The 16,031-nt window shown below is 44.1% G+C and overlaps 1 protein-coding gene across 7 annotated transcripts; it reads left to right on the top strand.

Annotated features, from left to right (window-relative positions):
- Positions 1–2,176: 2,176 nt before the first annotated feature.
- Positions 2,177–14,271, top strand: LOC142468194 (uncharacterized). Of its 7 annotated transcripts, none has more exons than XM_075574458.1 (8): positions 2,177–2,291; positions 2,633–3,043; positions 3,127–3,241; positions 4,177–4,230; positions 4,708–4,906; positions 7,614–7,817; positions 8,008–8,128; positions 13,277–14,271. In XM_075574458.1, the coding sequence occupies exons 5-8, from the start codon at positions 4,829–4,831 to the stop codon at positions 14,032–14,034; spliced, it is 1,161 nt and encodes a 386-aa protein (XP_075430573.1). In that variant the 5' UTR covers positions 2,177–2,291; positions 2,633–3,043; positions 3,127–3,241; positions 4,177–4,230; positions 4,708–4,828; the 3' UTR covers positions 14,035–14,271. The 7 variants fall into 7 exon arrangements, with proteins under 7 accessions (XP_075430573.1, XP_075430601.1, XP_075430556.1 ...); XM_075574486.1 differs by having other exon boundaries at positions 2,633–2,821; XM_075574441.1 differs by having other exon boundaries at positions 2,633–3,241.
- Positions 14,272–16,031: the final 1,760 nt, after the last annotated feature.

Genomic DNA, 16,031 nt, shown 5'->3' on the forward strand with positions numbered 1-16,031 from the left:
TGTATATATATAATATATATGTATATGTGTGTGTATATATATATATATATATACATACTATATATATGTAGCCCTTTTTGTGAACCCCTGCACAAAGGAACTACTAATGCTGTGTTTTACCTGTGGCTCCAGGAGCTCTAAGCCTCCGCTGTTGGGGAGCCTGGGGTCTTACCCTCTCTTATCATGGTGCAGCGCCTCCACTTACCCAGGATCCCCATTGTAGAGAATCTACCCTGAGTAAGAAACATAACACTGTATTGTGCAACAAGCAACCTTTTACTATGATACTAACTAATACGATAATGCAGCGTACACATAACATGCATAGAACCCTTACACTTTATAATCAAACATTACACACTGTGGCTCGGCCACACCTTTATAGGGTTAATGTCCTGTACACAGGTGGCTCTGCCACTCTCCCAAGGAGTACGTCCTGCAACTAGTAGTTGTATTGAATAGTTTACTGGCACACTAGTGCCCCCAATTAGTTAGTGGGAGGCGGGATCAGCGCCTGGTGACCGGTGTAGGTGCACTTGATGACTAACAATACCTCCCGGTCACTGCGGTGACCACACCACTTCACAAAGGGTCCGTAGTGTTGCTCCAGCCTTGCGCCGACACTCTGCTCTGCTGTGCGGTCTGTTCTCCAGACCAAGATGGCGTCCGCAACTCTTGCAAATGAACCAGCACTAATGGGATGCTTCCCTAAATGCTACGGCCGTCCCTACAAAAGCGGCACCCTACGGTGACAGGGGTTATACTCCTGGGGGCTGGGGAACGTATCTGTCCTAAGCGGAAGGGTCACTGACCCTCCGCTCGCACACACGAGGTTCCGCCACCTTCCTCCTCTCTCTCTCACTCGTGTGTCCGCCCACACGCTTCCTGTCTCTTCCCTATCCAGAGTCTCACACCCTATTGGTCCCCAGCCTCAGCTGACTCCTCCACAGTTCACAGTTCAGAGTTCAATCCCCAAAGTCCCGCCGGATTGGTTGCCGTTCGCGCGCTTTCCTCGCGCATGCGCAGCCTTGCTATTCACAAAGTGACCTTACTGGCAAAAGAACAGTATGGCGCTTCCTGCATTAGTAACAGCGCGGAACCCACACATATATGTAAACATCCTTACATATAGTAAGTATATATAGTAAGTATATATAGCGTATTAGTCCAGTTGCGATAGTGCAGAATAAATGATGTTCTTCATTATTAGGTGATACCTTTTTTTATTTGGGCTAACAATTTATGTCATAGGACTCTCGAAAGCTTGTCCTATGACATAAATTTTTAGTCCAAATAAAAAAGGTATCATAGAATACTGAAGAAATAATTTATTCTGCAAAATATATATATATATATATATATATACCGATATAACACCAACCAGTGACCACGGAATATCTACCACAAGATCTCCCAGACCAACAATGATATTGAGTCAGAACGTACAGACTAAGGATCCAGTGGGATCACCAGGCTAATATATATCCCTACAAGACCTCTTCAGGGAGTACCAGCCCGTCAACAGGAGCATCATTCAGGTTAATTGTAGCAGACAGCAGATTATAAGACTATCTGTGTCCCTCTCTTACAATATTTGTGTTCATCTGACAGTATACACAGTACATAACTTCACACACTCAGGAATTGTTTCATTGCAGGGTGCTGTGATAATGCGTGACTATAATGGATATAGTTCCTATATTGAGGGGCATTATTAGCCTGTTGTGTTTGTTCAGCCTCCACTTAGCTTCATTATCCCTCCCAGCAGAGACTCATTGCTGGGCAGTGCATGGGGGCACACTATGCACAGTGTGCACGGTGACTGTATCATGCAGCAAACACCACCTACACCTGTGTATTGTCCCCTCACTAATGTTGTTAGAACTGGGTTTGACACCTTATTTTCTTCTGACCCATACTTAATTTTGGTCCCTGGTGTGATTAATATGGAGCCGCCAGCCACACGTCACTCAGACGCGGTCTGCCTGAAAAACGGGTTGCTTAGCAACCACGGAAGCTTTGTACAGGAGAACCTATCAGCCACTGCGCATGTGCAAACTACATTTCAGCTCCTACAGCAGGACGCTGACAGGTTGCCAAGCAGCTACTGCGCATGTGCAAACTAGATTTCAGCTCCTACAGCAGGGTGCCAAGCAGCTACTGCGCATGTGCAAACTACATTTCAAAATGGCGGCCGCAACATGAGGTTATCAGGATCCTACAGCAGGACGCTTACACAGGTTGCCAAGCAACCACAGCGGCCACGCGAAGGGATTAATAACGACACGCAGGTGTAACAGACTAATTCATTATATCTGACTGAACTCTCAACAATTGCAGCAGCATTGCACCATAGAGATCGTCTGAGACACAGGGTTGGCGGGCATTTACCTGCTTTAATTACTTTGGGGCTAATTTGACTAATTGTTTGATTGTTCACAGTGCTTTTTAGGGGTATATAATTGTATGTTTTATTCTTTCCCCACTGAACAACCCTGAGGAAGGTCCCGTTTTGGGGGACCGAAACGTTGGTAATTTGTGCCCTATTATCAATATACACTTTATTTGCTTGAGAATTGTGCGCTGTCTCCTGACTTCGTGGAATCAACACGGTATCTACTGACGTCACTAGGTTGGACCAGCGGGCTGAGGAGGCGAGCGGTGGCGCAGTAGTGACGTCAGCAGAGGTGGACCTGGGCTCCGAGTCGCGGCCGCGAGGAGGAGATAGACGTAGGATCCAGCCTCATCACCTGCACCCAGCACCCGACAGTCACGCCTGCGGACGGCACGTCTGTAGTCCGGCTAAAAGATCCCTTAGCCTGTGAGTGCATTCTTTCGTGATCTTAGTTGTTTTTAATAAATTTTGTTACGGTACCGCACTATGTGTTTTATTATTGCATTTTATGGGCACCGTGACTGAGAACTTGTAAAGCTGTGGAGAAGGCAGAAGTACAGAAGAATCTGAGACCAATTGCTATCCAGTCCCATACACTGAAGCTCAAGACAAAGATACCTCTCAAGGTCCTATACTACTTGCATATATGTAAGTAGTTAGCTGCTAAGTGTATGAGATCTCCTTTTTAAGATATTACTGCGCAATGGTCTTTTCTGTCTGTTTGGTTTTAGAATTTGATCTACCTCCAAGACACCCCAGAAAGTTCATCTGTGCGGCAAACGGACTGTTTCCACCTCTGGGATTTAGGATTGTACTGTTCCATTTACCTAGGATTCCTTATACCTGGTAGTGCGCCAAGGACTGTCCTCATACATTTCATGTTTTGATACAAGCCTCCATGGATAGTCTTGTTGTTTCCTTGTCCTAAGGCAGCCAGCCCCTATTATTTATCACATTACACGTGGGGGTTTATATGTATACATGATGATTGTATATTTATTTAATATCACTCTATTATCACTACGGTTTGTTTATTGGTCAATTAGTTTGATTAATCACCACAATTGAAATAGGTTGAGTGCGTAGTATGTATTAGTTTATTATTATCACTTTGTAAGGGCTAAGTTACTTCCCCAGTCCCTCTCTTACAAGACTGGGAGGATCAGCCCCTTTCCAGCCTACCAGTCTCAGCGGTACCTTAAAGCAGGTGGCCCTTCAGGTCAGTGGTGTCCAGGTGTGCATGAGGGTCCAGCCTCTGGCAGGTTCCTGGGTCCTCTGTGTCCAGGAAAAGAGGTCTGGTCCCCTTCTGTCTTGCCGTCAATACACAGTCCTCCTGGGTATTCAATACCCTTTCCTCATGTCGTGTGCTGAGGAAAATCTCCCCCTGTGTCTCACATGAGTCTTTTTCACAGAGCTCTGATTAGTCCAGGTGGAGACTGGCTTATTGAGTTGCTGCAATTAACCAGCTCCATGCTGGATTCAGAGCTCTGAGGCAGCTTTATCCAAACAGGGATAAGTCCCTGTTACACCACCCCTGTGGGCTGTCCTAGAAGCATGATCACCGCCCACAGCCCTCGCTCAGTGATTGGCCAGCACGTAGCATCCGCACACTGATATGGCGGCACCCTTCTTGCACGCGTTCCTACGGAGATGGGGAATCTATGCAAAGCGCAGCCGATGTCAGTACCAGAGATTCTATTGCTAGTCAGTGTTTTTTCTGCATTCACCCAGAACGAGGCTCGGTCAAATAGACGAGAGTAACATTTTATTCTCCCAAATAGCATCCTTCCTGTCTTGGGGGTCCAAAGACCCGCGGAGAGTGGAATCTGACCTGGGTAAGCCTATTGAAGCGGTGCTCAGCACATAGCAAGCAAGGATTTACTCCCCTTCCCCCTCCCCCCCCCTGTAACCAGGATTTGGGAAATTTGTGCCTTAAATCTTATATTGTTTTGTGCCTGTGGACTCCAGTCTAAATAAACGTTGTTCTGTCTGGTCCTTGCTATCCTGGTATAATTGTCCTGGTCTCACGTGACAGGCTTCATAGTCCCTCACATCTGTCCCTCCCACTGCAGGGTGACACCGACAGGACCCACAGTCCCTCACATCTGTCCCTCCCACTGCAGGGTGACAGGACACACAGTCCCTCACATCTGTCCCTTCCACTGCAGGGTGACACAGACAGGAGACACAGTCCCTCACATCTGTCCCTCCCACTGCAGGGTGACACAGACAGGAGGGACACTTTTTTCCCATTGTATTCATTTCTGTCACTGCAGGGTGATATGTACATCCCTCTCTCTTCCCATGTGTAGGATGATATTGCTGTGAAATACAAGTGCAATATATACCAGTAACTGCAGAGGCCACCACGGGCTAAGACACTTCCACACGGACCAGAGACCATTCTTGGAGCATCTGACTAACTCACTGAAAATGAACAAGGACAAAAAGCCGATGGCTGAGATGATCTTGGATCACACCCTGGAGATTATCTACCTGCTGACCGGAGAGGTGAGAGCTGCTGGTGACTGTCAAAATGACACCTCTCTTATCTCTCACTACAAATGGGACCTGTCTCTGTTGGTAACATATCTTTGTCTTCTGTTAATCTGTCTTTTGGTTTTATCTCAGGGCTCTGTCCTGGGACCTCTCCTTTTCTCTCTACACATTATCACTTGGTGACCTCATCAACTCTTTTGACCTTGGGTATCATCTCTATGCAGATATATCTAACCACCCCTTCCCTCACACCTTCAATCCAGTTCGAAGTCTCAGATTGCCTCCTACATGCTATCTTCTCATGGATGTTGCTCCACCACCTAAAATGTAATGTTTAAAACTGAGAACCTCGTATTTTCTCCACAACCTGAACCTAATATCCCCTTTTCCATCACCATAAATGGTACTACCATCTATCCTGTCGCCACAGTGCGTTGCATTGGAGAGACATTTGACACCTCCCTTTCCTTCTCCATTCATGGCATGACTAAAATTTGTTGCATCTTCCTCTGTAATATTGCCAAGATCTGTACTTTCTTCTGTCAATCTTCTACTGCTAAACTCAAATACATGGCCTTATCCTCTCCCATCTGGATTATTGTAACATACTGCTAAAAGTCCTCCCTGCCAGTGACGGTGAAGGGGTTAATCAGGTTTATAATAAAGGTCAATCCCACTTGGTTAACCCTGACCCGTTTGTTAGGGTCTTAGAGTGTCAGCTCTGGGACCCAGAAGTCAAAAATGTATAACTGCCAATGTATTCTAATTTAGCGACATTAAAAAATGATGTGATTTTTGCCTTTACTGGGATGCTGGGATCGGGAGATTTCTAGGGTGCAAGTTTCGGAGTGGGTTTGGCAGAGAAAGTCTTTGCAGAATGTGTCTATGTAGCGGGGTTCCAGAGTTATAGGATACCCCAAATGTTGTATCCGGAGATGGAGTGATATCTTCAGATACAGCTAAGCCCATTACTCCGCCAACCTCGGACCCTGGAAACGTTCTTATGACTCACCGCCAGGATCCCTGCTGCAGCATCTTCCAGACAAGATAAATGGGTATGAAGGGGTTAAAATATATCTGCAGGTATACACGGAGTCCTTAGTATAGCAGGGATGCCCCAGTATAGCAGAGGTACCCACATACAGTTAGATCTGGAAATAATTGGACACTGATACAAGTTTTGTTATTTTGGCTGTGTACCAAAATAAATTCAAGTTACAGTTATATAATGCATATGGGCTTAAAGTGCAGTCTATCAGCTTTAATTCGAAGGTATTCACATCCAAATTGGAGGAAGGGTTTAGGAATTACATCTCTTTAATATGTAGCCCCCTCTTTTTCAAGGGACCAAAAGTAATTGGACAACTGACTTAAAAGCTGTTTCATGGACAGGTGTGGGCTATTCCTTCATTATTTCATCATCAATAAAGCAGGTAAAAGGTCTGGAGTTGATTCCAGGTGTGGCATTCGCATTCGGAAGCTGTTGCTGTGAACCCACAACATGCCTTCAAAGGAGCTCTCAATGCAAGTGAAACAGGGCATCATTGGGTTGCAAAAAAAATGAAAATCCATCAGAGAAATAGCAGGAACATTAGGAGTGGCCAAATCAACAGTTTGGTACATTCTGAGAAAAAAAGAACGCACTGGTGAGCTCTGCAACACAAAAAAGCCTGGACATCCATGGAAGACAACAATGGTGGATGATCGTAGGATCATTTCCATGGTAAAGAAAAACCCCTTCACAGCATCCAGCCAAGTGAAGAACACTCTCCAGGAGGTAGGCATATCATTATCCAAGTCTATCATAAAGAGAAGACTTCACGAGAGCAAATACAGAGGGTTCACCACAAGGTGCAAACCATTCATAAGCCTCAAGAATAGAAAGGCCAGATTAGACTTTGCCAAACAATATCTAAAAAAGCCAGCCCAGTTCTGGAACAGCATTCTATGGACAGATGAAACTAAAATCAACCTGTACCAAAATGATGGGAAGAAAAAAAGCATGGAGAAGGCTTGGAACGGCTCATGATCTGAAGCATACCACATCATCTGTAAAACACGGTGGAGGCCGTGTGATGGCATGGGCATGCATGGCTTACAATGGCACTGGGTCACTAGTGTTTACTGACGATGTGACAGAAGACAGAAGCAGCCGGATGCATTCTGAAGTGTATAGGGATATATTGTCTGCTCAGATTCAGCAAAATTCAGCGAAGTTGAAGTTGGTCAAGGTTGAGAAGTGCATTCGTATCTCTCTTTGCAGACCCAATTGTGTAGCAGGGGACTGAGATATCCCTCTTAGGTCCTAACGGATGCGCACTCATTCAAACATCCATGTGTAGAGAGTGAAAGAATAGATAACATGTACATTATATAGATTATCACATGGATGTATTGTGCCTGTGTTATATTATTCTGTAATAGCCTCAGAATGTCACAAGTCCTGTAATTATTACATATTATGTGTAATGTTTGTACAATCTATGACCTTTGTGCTCATATTGGCACAGTGGGGTCAGTGAGTGTGGTGCAATAAAGTCAGTGATACAATAGACAGAATTGGTGGGGAGGCCACTGAAAATATTACGTGAGTATAGAGCTGGTGACACGAAATTTGTCCCTCTGACTGATAAGCAACAAATCTGTAGGAATATGACACATATCAACGATTGTCTCTTACTCTGCACAAGGATATTTATTACTGTCTCTCTATATGTAGGATTGTATAGTTGTGAAGAAGCATGGTGAGCGTGTCACAGACAGCAGCAGTCCCTGTGTGCCAGAAGGATTCTGCAGGTCCCAGAGACCCGACATGGATCATCCAACTAACTCCCTAATACATGAGAGAAGCAATGACAAGAAGCTGATGTCTGAGAAGATCCTGGAACTCACCAACAAGATCATTCACCTGCTGACCGGAGAGGTGAGGGCTGCTGGGCACTGTTACATTTTACTGTCTTTATGTCTTCATTCAGCCTGGTCTTGAACAAACTCTGTTCCATGTATCTGCATTTTCCTCTCTCCCTTGCTAACCTGGCTTCCCATAAGTAAAAGATTCTTACAGGACCAGTTATTATATCTGGATACTGAGTGGGGGATTCTCTGTGTTTCAGGTGTCTATAAAGTGTGACGATGTTGCTATATATTTCTCCATGGAGGAATGGGAGTATTTAGAAGGACACAGGGGGACTTACAAGGATGTGATGGAGAATAACCAGAACCTCAGCTCACTGGGTAAGAGGAGGTTTCTCTCATTGTATGTATGTATGTCCTTATTTATATAGCACCATTAATGTAAATAGCGCTTCACAGCAGTAATGCACGTGACAATCATATAAATAACAAATAACTACAAATAACAGATCATGGGAATAAGTACTTCAGACCTAAAAGTAACATTGGGGAAGAGATGAGGAGTCCCTGCTCCAAAGAGCTTACAATCTAATTGGTAGGGAGAACGTACAGAGACAGTAGGAGGGCGTTCTGGTAAGTGCGTCTGCAGGGGGGCAAGCTTTATGTATCGTGTATAGTATTAGCCACGATGCTACTCATATGCTTCTTTAAGCAAGTGGGTTTTAAAGGTGGATAGAGATGGTGCTAGTCGGGTATTGAGGGGAAGGGCATTCCAGAGGTTTGGGGCAGACAGTGAGAAAGGTTTAAGGCAGGAGAGGGCTTTAGATACAAAGGGGGTAGAGAGAAGACATCCTTGAGAAGAACGCAAGAGTTGGGATGGTGCATAGCGAGAAATTAGGGCTGAGATGCAAGAAGGGGCAGAAGAGTGTAAAGCTTTAAAAGTGAGGAGGAGAATTGAGTGCCAGATGCAGGATTTGATTGGAAGCCAGGATAGTGATTTCAGCAGGGGAGACGCTGAGACAGATTTAGGAAACAGTAGAGTGATTCTGGCAGCACCGTTAAGGATAGATTGGAGGAGAAAAAGGTGAGAGGCAGATAGGCTGGACAGCAGGAGGTTACAGTAATCGAGACGGGAGAGAATGAGGACCTGAGGCAACGGTTTAGCAGTCGAGTAGCAGAGGAAAGGGCGTATCTTTGTAATATTGCGGAGTAAATGTGACAGGTTTTAGATACATTTTGAATGTGAGGGGAGTATGTGAGAGAGGAGTCGAGTGTGCCCCCCAGGCAGCGTGATTGGGCTACTGGGTGAATGATGGTACTTTGAACAGTAATGTGGAAGGAGGTAATAGGGCCAGGTTTGGGAGGAAGTATGAGGAGCTCTGATTTTGCCATGTTAAGTTTAAGTCGGCGGAGGGCCATCCAGGATGATATCGCAGAGAGACATTCAGAAACTTTGGTCTGTACAGCAGGTGTAAGGTCAGGTGTTGAAAAGTAAATTTGTGTGTCGTCGGCATAGATGTGATATTTGAACACGAGATGTGATTAGGTCACCTAGAGAAAGTGTGTACAGAGAAAAGAGAAGAGGTCCTAAGACAGAGCCCTGGGGTACCGCCACAGAGAGATCGATAGAGGAGGAGGTGTTGGCAAAAGAGACACTGAAAGTACGATGGGAGAGATAAGAGGAGATCCAGCATAGAGCTTTGTTACGAATACCAAGAGTATGGAGAATGTGAAGGAGAGGGTGGTCCACGGTGTCGAATGTTACAGAGAGGTCAAGTAGTAATAGGGATGTCAGTCCTGTGGGGATCCAGCAAACAAGAGCTCAGGTTACACTTTGTTTTCTTTCTTCTTGGCAATTTTAATATCTTGTGGGAGGTTTGTGTCAGGAACAAGAAACAAGTTACAGAGCAGGACAAGCAGGGGTTCTTCTCTGTCACGAGCTGGCGCGTTTATAGTTGGGATGTCAAGACTGGATATTTTTGAGGATCCCTCTAACTCTGTCTGGGTTTCTCTAATCTGTCTTTCAATGTCTCCTGAGTAGTCCTGGCGTTATTCCACATACAGCTATAGCTGACGTTATCACACCTTTAACAGATAAAATAGTGCGTTAAATAATGTGTTTTCACTAGCACTACTGTGAAATAACACATTGCGTTAATGGATGCCATAACCTCTACATCTGTACCAGACATGGGTACCTTATATAAAAGGTAAGTTAACCACTTAGATGTTTTCACCTTCGCCAGTCACATACCGATTGCAATGAGAGACATGTATTTTATACTGTAACAGATCCTCGCCACAAACCAGACAAGACCGCAAGGCCGAGGTGGGAATTAGAAAACACCGACCTAAAGACGCGAGGTCACGTCCGTGTCACAGTAGCTCAGGTCTTACCAACAAATTAATTCTGGGATTCTGGACTGAGCAGAACAAGGCGGGTAAAATAAATTGTAATTTGTTTCCTTTTAAGACAAACACAAAATACGTCACAATTACCATCAATAAACACTTACTGGGATGGGGAAACGAAATAAAATGTCCACGTAACGAAACAAAGTCTCTGGACATCCTTGCACGCATGCAAGTTGGTGCGTGATGTGAGCCGTGCAACAGTCCTTGGCTAGGGGCTCAACTTGCCACCCTTATATCTCTGCCGAAAGGAAAGATTTCGTAATGTCCTTACAGGATTCGTTCGGGAATCCTTAGCTCAAACAAATTCTGGAAGAGGGGCTCGATCCTTGGTTACGATGTTGTTAACCCCTCACACTCTGGAACCGCTGACGCTAGAGCTTGGACGTTTCTTTGTAAAGCTTAGATCAATACAACAAAAAACAAACACAGATGCCCAAAGCTACTTCCAGTGTGACAAAAATACACAGTGTAATTGTACAGTGTACAGTGTACATCTGTATAATTACAGGAAGAATGATCGCATTGGATCTATCGTAACCTGGCAGGTTTGGTTCATTTTGCCAGGTTACGACAGATCCAATGCGATCATTCTTTCTGTAATTATACAGGTAAATAAGAATTTTAATCCAGGTGAGTGTTACGACCTACTACGGTCATGCCTTGAAAGTGGCAGCAGGCTTAAGACGCTTTGGCCAAAGGGTTTAACTTAATTACCGTTTTTCAAGAGATATATAGGTATTGCACTGTGTATTTTTGTCACATTGGAAGTAGCTTTGGGCATCTTTGTTTGTTTTTTGTTGAATACATTTAGCCACGCCCACTAGCACTCCTTTTGATACTTATAGGTGTATATATATATATATATATATATATATATATATATATATATATATATATATATATACATGCTCTTAGCAGATCGGGAAGCAACTTCTGCCCGTTCTATGAACTCCTGGCAAGTCTGGGATAGGTGGGAAAAGTTGTTCCCACGAGAGGATTGGGTGTGTGTGTTAGGAATAGGACATTTAACCCTATAAGAATGCCTGCAGCCCCCTCCTAGTCAGATTCATCTAAGCTTTAAATACACAGATTCCCAACAAGCTCTGAGAAACCCCAACCATTACCACATAATATATATATATGCATATAAGTGTCAAAAGGAGTGCTAGTGGGCGTAGCTAAATGTATACAACAAAAAACAAACAAAGATGCCCAAAGCTACTTCCAATGTGACAAAAATACACAGTGCAATACCTATATATCTCTTGAGAAAGGGTAATTAAGTTAAACCCTTTGGCCAAAGCGTCTTAAGCCTGCTGCCACTTTCAAGGCATGACCGTAGTGTATATGTATATGTATATGTATATGTATATGTATATGTATATATATATATATATATATATATATATATATATATAATGTGGTAATGGTTGGGGTTTCTCAGAGCTTGTTGGGAATCTGTGTATTTAAAGCTTAGATGAATCTGACTAGGAGGGGGCTGCAGGCATTCTTATAGGGTTAAGGTTCCTATTCCTAACACACCCAATCCTCTCGTGGGAACAACTTTTCCCACCTATCCCAAACTTGCAGGAGTTCATATAACGGGCAGAAGTTGCTTCCCGATCGGCTAAGAGCATGCGTTAACCTCACACCTGAGCTACTTAGCATACCGGGCCCAAGCAATTACCTGGCAACAGTAAGTCTGGGGTTTGGTTACCAAGTGTGAAGCGCCCATACTTCACACCGGTATCTGGTACTTGACCATATCCCGGCCACCATAACACCTAGGATCTCTGAGGCTTTTCAACTCCGGACTTCTCTAGACACTAGGGCACCAACTTAGCATGGTGCCCTTTGAAGTACGGAGATGAAAAATCCCTCAGCTCACTCATCCATAACATATGGGCATGTTAATGGATTCATTGCCAGACCGGCAGGAAAGAGGTTCCTGCTTTTGCATTTAAAACACCATTGGAATTCAGTTTAATTATAAATGTATGTTCTGTATATGCAACAACTATAAAACTTATATGTATATTCGTGGTACTTTGTTAACTGGCTGAACTCCAAAAATTAGAGTGCTAGCTCTTTCCTAGCGCAAGTTATCCACTTAATTGAAGGGGCTCTGTGATGTGGGTTGCGTTTTGACCTATAATCGGTCTGGGTTACAAGCCAGCATACAATGTATCCGTGCTGGCTTTGATCAGTAACCGCAGACACGCGCCACCACTTCACCTCCAGTGGATAGCGAGACAGCCGGAAAGATTGTACCAAGAAGGTACTTCAGCTAAACCGCAGACCACTTATTTAATTGACTTTGCGGTTTCAACGTCTGTGGTCTGGAAACTGATACCTATCTTCAATGCAGCTACTTACTCGCAGGCACACTTCTTCAATTTAGCGCTAGAAGCTCCCCCTTGTGTTGCAAATACAGTTAGCACATTTCACATTCATTCATTTAACTGCAGCTAGCTGCTGGGGCTGCAAAACAGGGACAATAAAGATAGTGTAGGGGAAAACATGGCATTATGGTGATCACACGTTTTAATCCCTTCAGTCCCAACAAGGTTTAGGGTTAACCAGCCGGGCATAATACCTTTATTATTGGCCTGGTTAACCCTTTCACCGCCACAGTCCGGTGTGCAGGTTCGTAGTAGTGGATAGCCGTGTCGGGGTAGGAGAATATAGGATCGTAGGAGGCAAAATGAGGTCGAGGGTTGGAAAGATACAGGTCACTTTAGCCGGGTCATGGGTAGGAGAGAGCAGAATGGTCGAGAGTAAGCCGGGGAGTTCGAGGATAAGAGGTAGCAGTGAAGTCCAATGCAAACAAGGCACGGCACGGCACAATGAGACTATAGGGTGCTTGCGACCAGCAAACGCCACAAGGTGTATTTCTGGTGGAAGGGCTGAGTCTAAACAGGAGATCAGCGAATCAGATGCCGGATAGCTCCTGCAGGCAGGATTGAATCTGGAACCAATCAAGCAACTGAACCTTGGCGGGGGCAGAGCCTACGACGGATCCTTACATACTAACTGAAATGTTCAACTAGAAATGTTACATTATTTTAAGCTATTAATGAACATCTTTACTCACAGTGAATTTATTTCCAACAGATGGATCCATGAGCAGAAATACACCTGCAGGATGTCACACCCCTCTCTGCTCACCAGATTGTGTAAATGAAGATAACACTGTTATTACTCAGGATCAGGGAGAAAATTGCTTGAGGCAAAATAAACCAAGCAAAGGTCAAAGAAAATATGTGACAATTATGGCTCAGGAATCAACTTCATGTGATGAAGGAAATCTCACAGCCTCCCACATTTATACTCTCAGAAAACATACAGGGACAGAATATGCAGCTACTCATATTGAGTGTGACGAGGGAAACGCTAATGCACAGAAAATTCACCAGATCTTGTCAGTAATGAAGTATGAGAGCAGTGACTGTGATAAAAACTTTAATAGTGAAACAGATTATACAATTCACCAACGAAAACACACCACAGTGAGACGGCACAAGTGCTCGGAATGTCACAAATGCTTTGCTTCTAAAACATATCTGGTTAGACATCAGATAATGCACACAGGAGAGAAACCATTTGTTTGCTCTGAATGTGGGAAATGTTTTACCTTCAACTCAAATCTTTTTCAACATCAGGCAATTCACTCAGGAGAGAAACCATGTGTTTGCTCTGAATGTGGGAAATGTTTTACCAGGAAATCCAATCTTGTTACACATCAAAGAATTCACTCAGGAGAGAAACCATTTGTTTGCTCTGAATGTGGGAAATGTTTTACCCAAAGCTCACATCTTGTTAAACATCAGAGACTTCACACAGAGGAGAAGCATGTTTCGTTATCTGATTGAGCATTTGCTTGCTGTAACATATATAATCAAATACAAGTTATTATTTTTTATTAAGTTTTGCACATGAAATGGCGATGTAAATAAAAAAAGAAAAGGGTGGGGGGACAGAAATTGAAGAAAAAAAAGTTGGATGGATGCTAGCTACAGTGTCACTATTAGATTGTATATAGCAGTAATAGCGTTCTGATTTTACTGTCAAACAAAGTACAGTGTAATAAAAATGGTGAGAGATATTGAGTATTGTAATCAATCTGGTACTTCCGGGGTTAATGTTGGTTAGAAATTATTTTAAAAATACAAGAAATTGTGTGTGACCGGTCAAGACCTTTAATGTATCTGTGCTGAGTGACAAAGAGGGCGTAATTGGGGTCTATCATTGATGGCCCTGTAAAAGTGAAATGCTATGTAATGCCGTCCCTGCCACAGAAGGAAACACTGTGACAGGATTGAATACGCAGCAGCAGCCGCCGTCCATAGCAACAGCAAGAAAGTAACATCAGTATTTACCCAGATCCTAATCAAGAGCTAACGAGTTTATACGTAATAAATGTACATGATACATAATCCAGAACATTACTTTTCCACCTTCACCACTGGCTGAGTGAGTACCTGCGTGTACTGATTGAGCTGTGTGTTGATTGAAGTGCTGGTTGGTTAAAGTGTGTGCAGTTAGAACCAGAAGCAGTTTGAACAAGGATGCGGTTAAACAAGGTATAGTTTATTGAAGTACAGTTTACTGTTAGTACTTCTAAACTTCATAGTTGCTAGAATGAGCAGGATTGAAAATGCCACTCAATGCACATCTTGCCACATGTATGTGCACTTGGAGCAGCTGTTCCAAGGAGCATACCACTGTGAGAAGTGTGAGCAGGTGGTCTCTTTAGAATCAGAGATTGTTGATCTAAAGAGGCAACTTGCAATATTGAGGGACATTGGCAATCTTCAAAGGGAATTGGAGCTCACTGAGCAGGCCCTTGCTTCGACTAGTGGTGCAGATGGTGGCGCTGTTAGTGAGGAGCAGGTAGGTAGCTTAGTTGCTGTTAGTGAGGAGCAGGTAGGTAGCTGGGTGACAGTTAGAAGGGGAAGCAGGAGCAATAGGGAGAGGCAGGTCATTTCTGAGCTGACATATCCCAATAGATTTGCTATGTTGAGTGAAGATATTGGGAATGTTGGGGCAGAAATGGCAAGGCTGGGGGAGACTAATTCCTCTAGCAGCCAGGGGAATAGTTCTTCCAGCACAGTGAGGACTCAGGATGCTCAGATGCAAAGAAAGATTGTGGTGGTAGGGGACTCCATTATTAGGAAGGTAGATAGGGCAATCTGTTGCCGGGACCGCATGAACCGAACAGTTTGTTGTCTCCCGGGTGCTCGGGTTCGGCACATTGCGGATCGGGTAGACAGATTGTTGGGGTGGGCTGGGATTGACCCGGCGGTCTTGGTACATGTTGGCACCAATGACAAAGTTAGAGAAAGATGGAGGGTCCTAAAAAATGATTACAGGGATCTAGGCCAAAAGCTTAAGGCAAGGACCTCCAAGGTAGTATTTTCTGAAATACTACCAGTGCCATGCGCTACCGCAGGGAGACAGTCAGAGATCAGGGAGGTTAATGCATGGCTAAGAAAGTGGTGTAGGAAGGAGGGGTTTGGGTTTTTAGAGCACTGGGACTCCTTTTCTGAGAGGTGCCATCTATATTCTAGGGACGGATTGCACCTCAATGAAGAGGGATCTTCTGTGCTAGGGGGGAGAATGCTAAAAAGGTTGGAGGAGATTTTAAACTAGGATGGAGGGGGGAGGGGAATGAAACAGATAATGAACTAAATGGAATAGATGAGGATACAAGGTGGTATGGAGGTAGAATTGGGGCAAGTGCAAGTTTGACAAGCAGTGAGATACTCATAGTAAATAGAGATTATACTAGAAAACTTCTAAAGACTAAATCAAGTGGGAGCAGAAAGGAAGGAGCAGATAAGATAATAGTACAGGCTGAAAGAAAACC

Source organism: Ascaphus truei, chromosome 1, assembly GCF_040206685.1.
Source record: "Ascaphus truei isolate aAscTru1 chromosome 1, aAscTru1.hap1, whole genome shotgun sequence".
Lineage (NCBI taxonomy): Eukaryota > Metazoa > Chordata > Amphibia > Anura > Ascaphidae > Ascaphus > Ascaphus truei.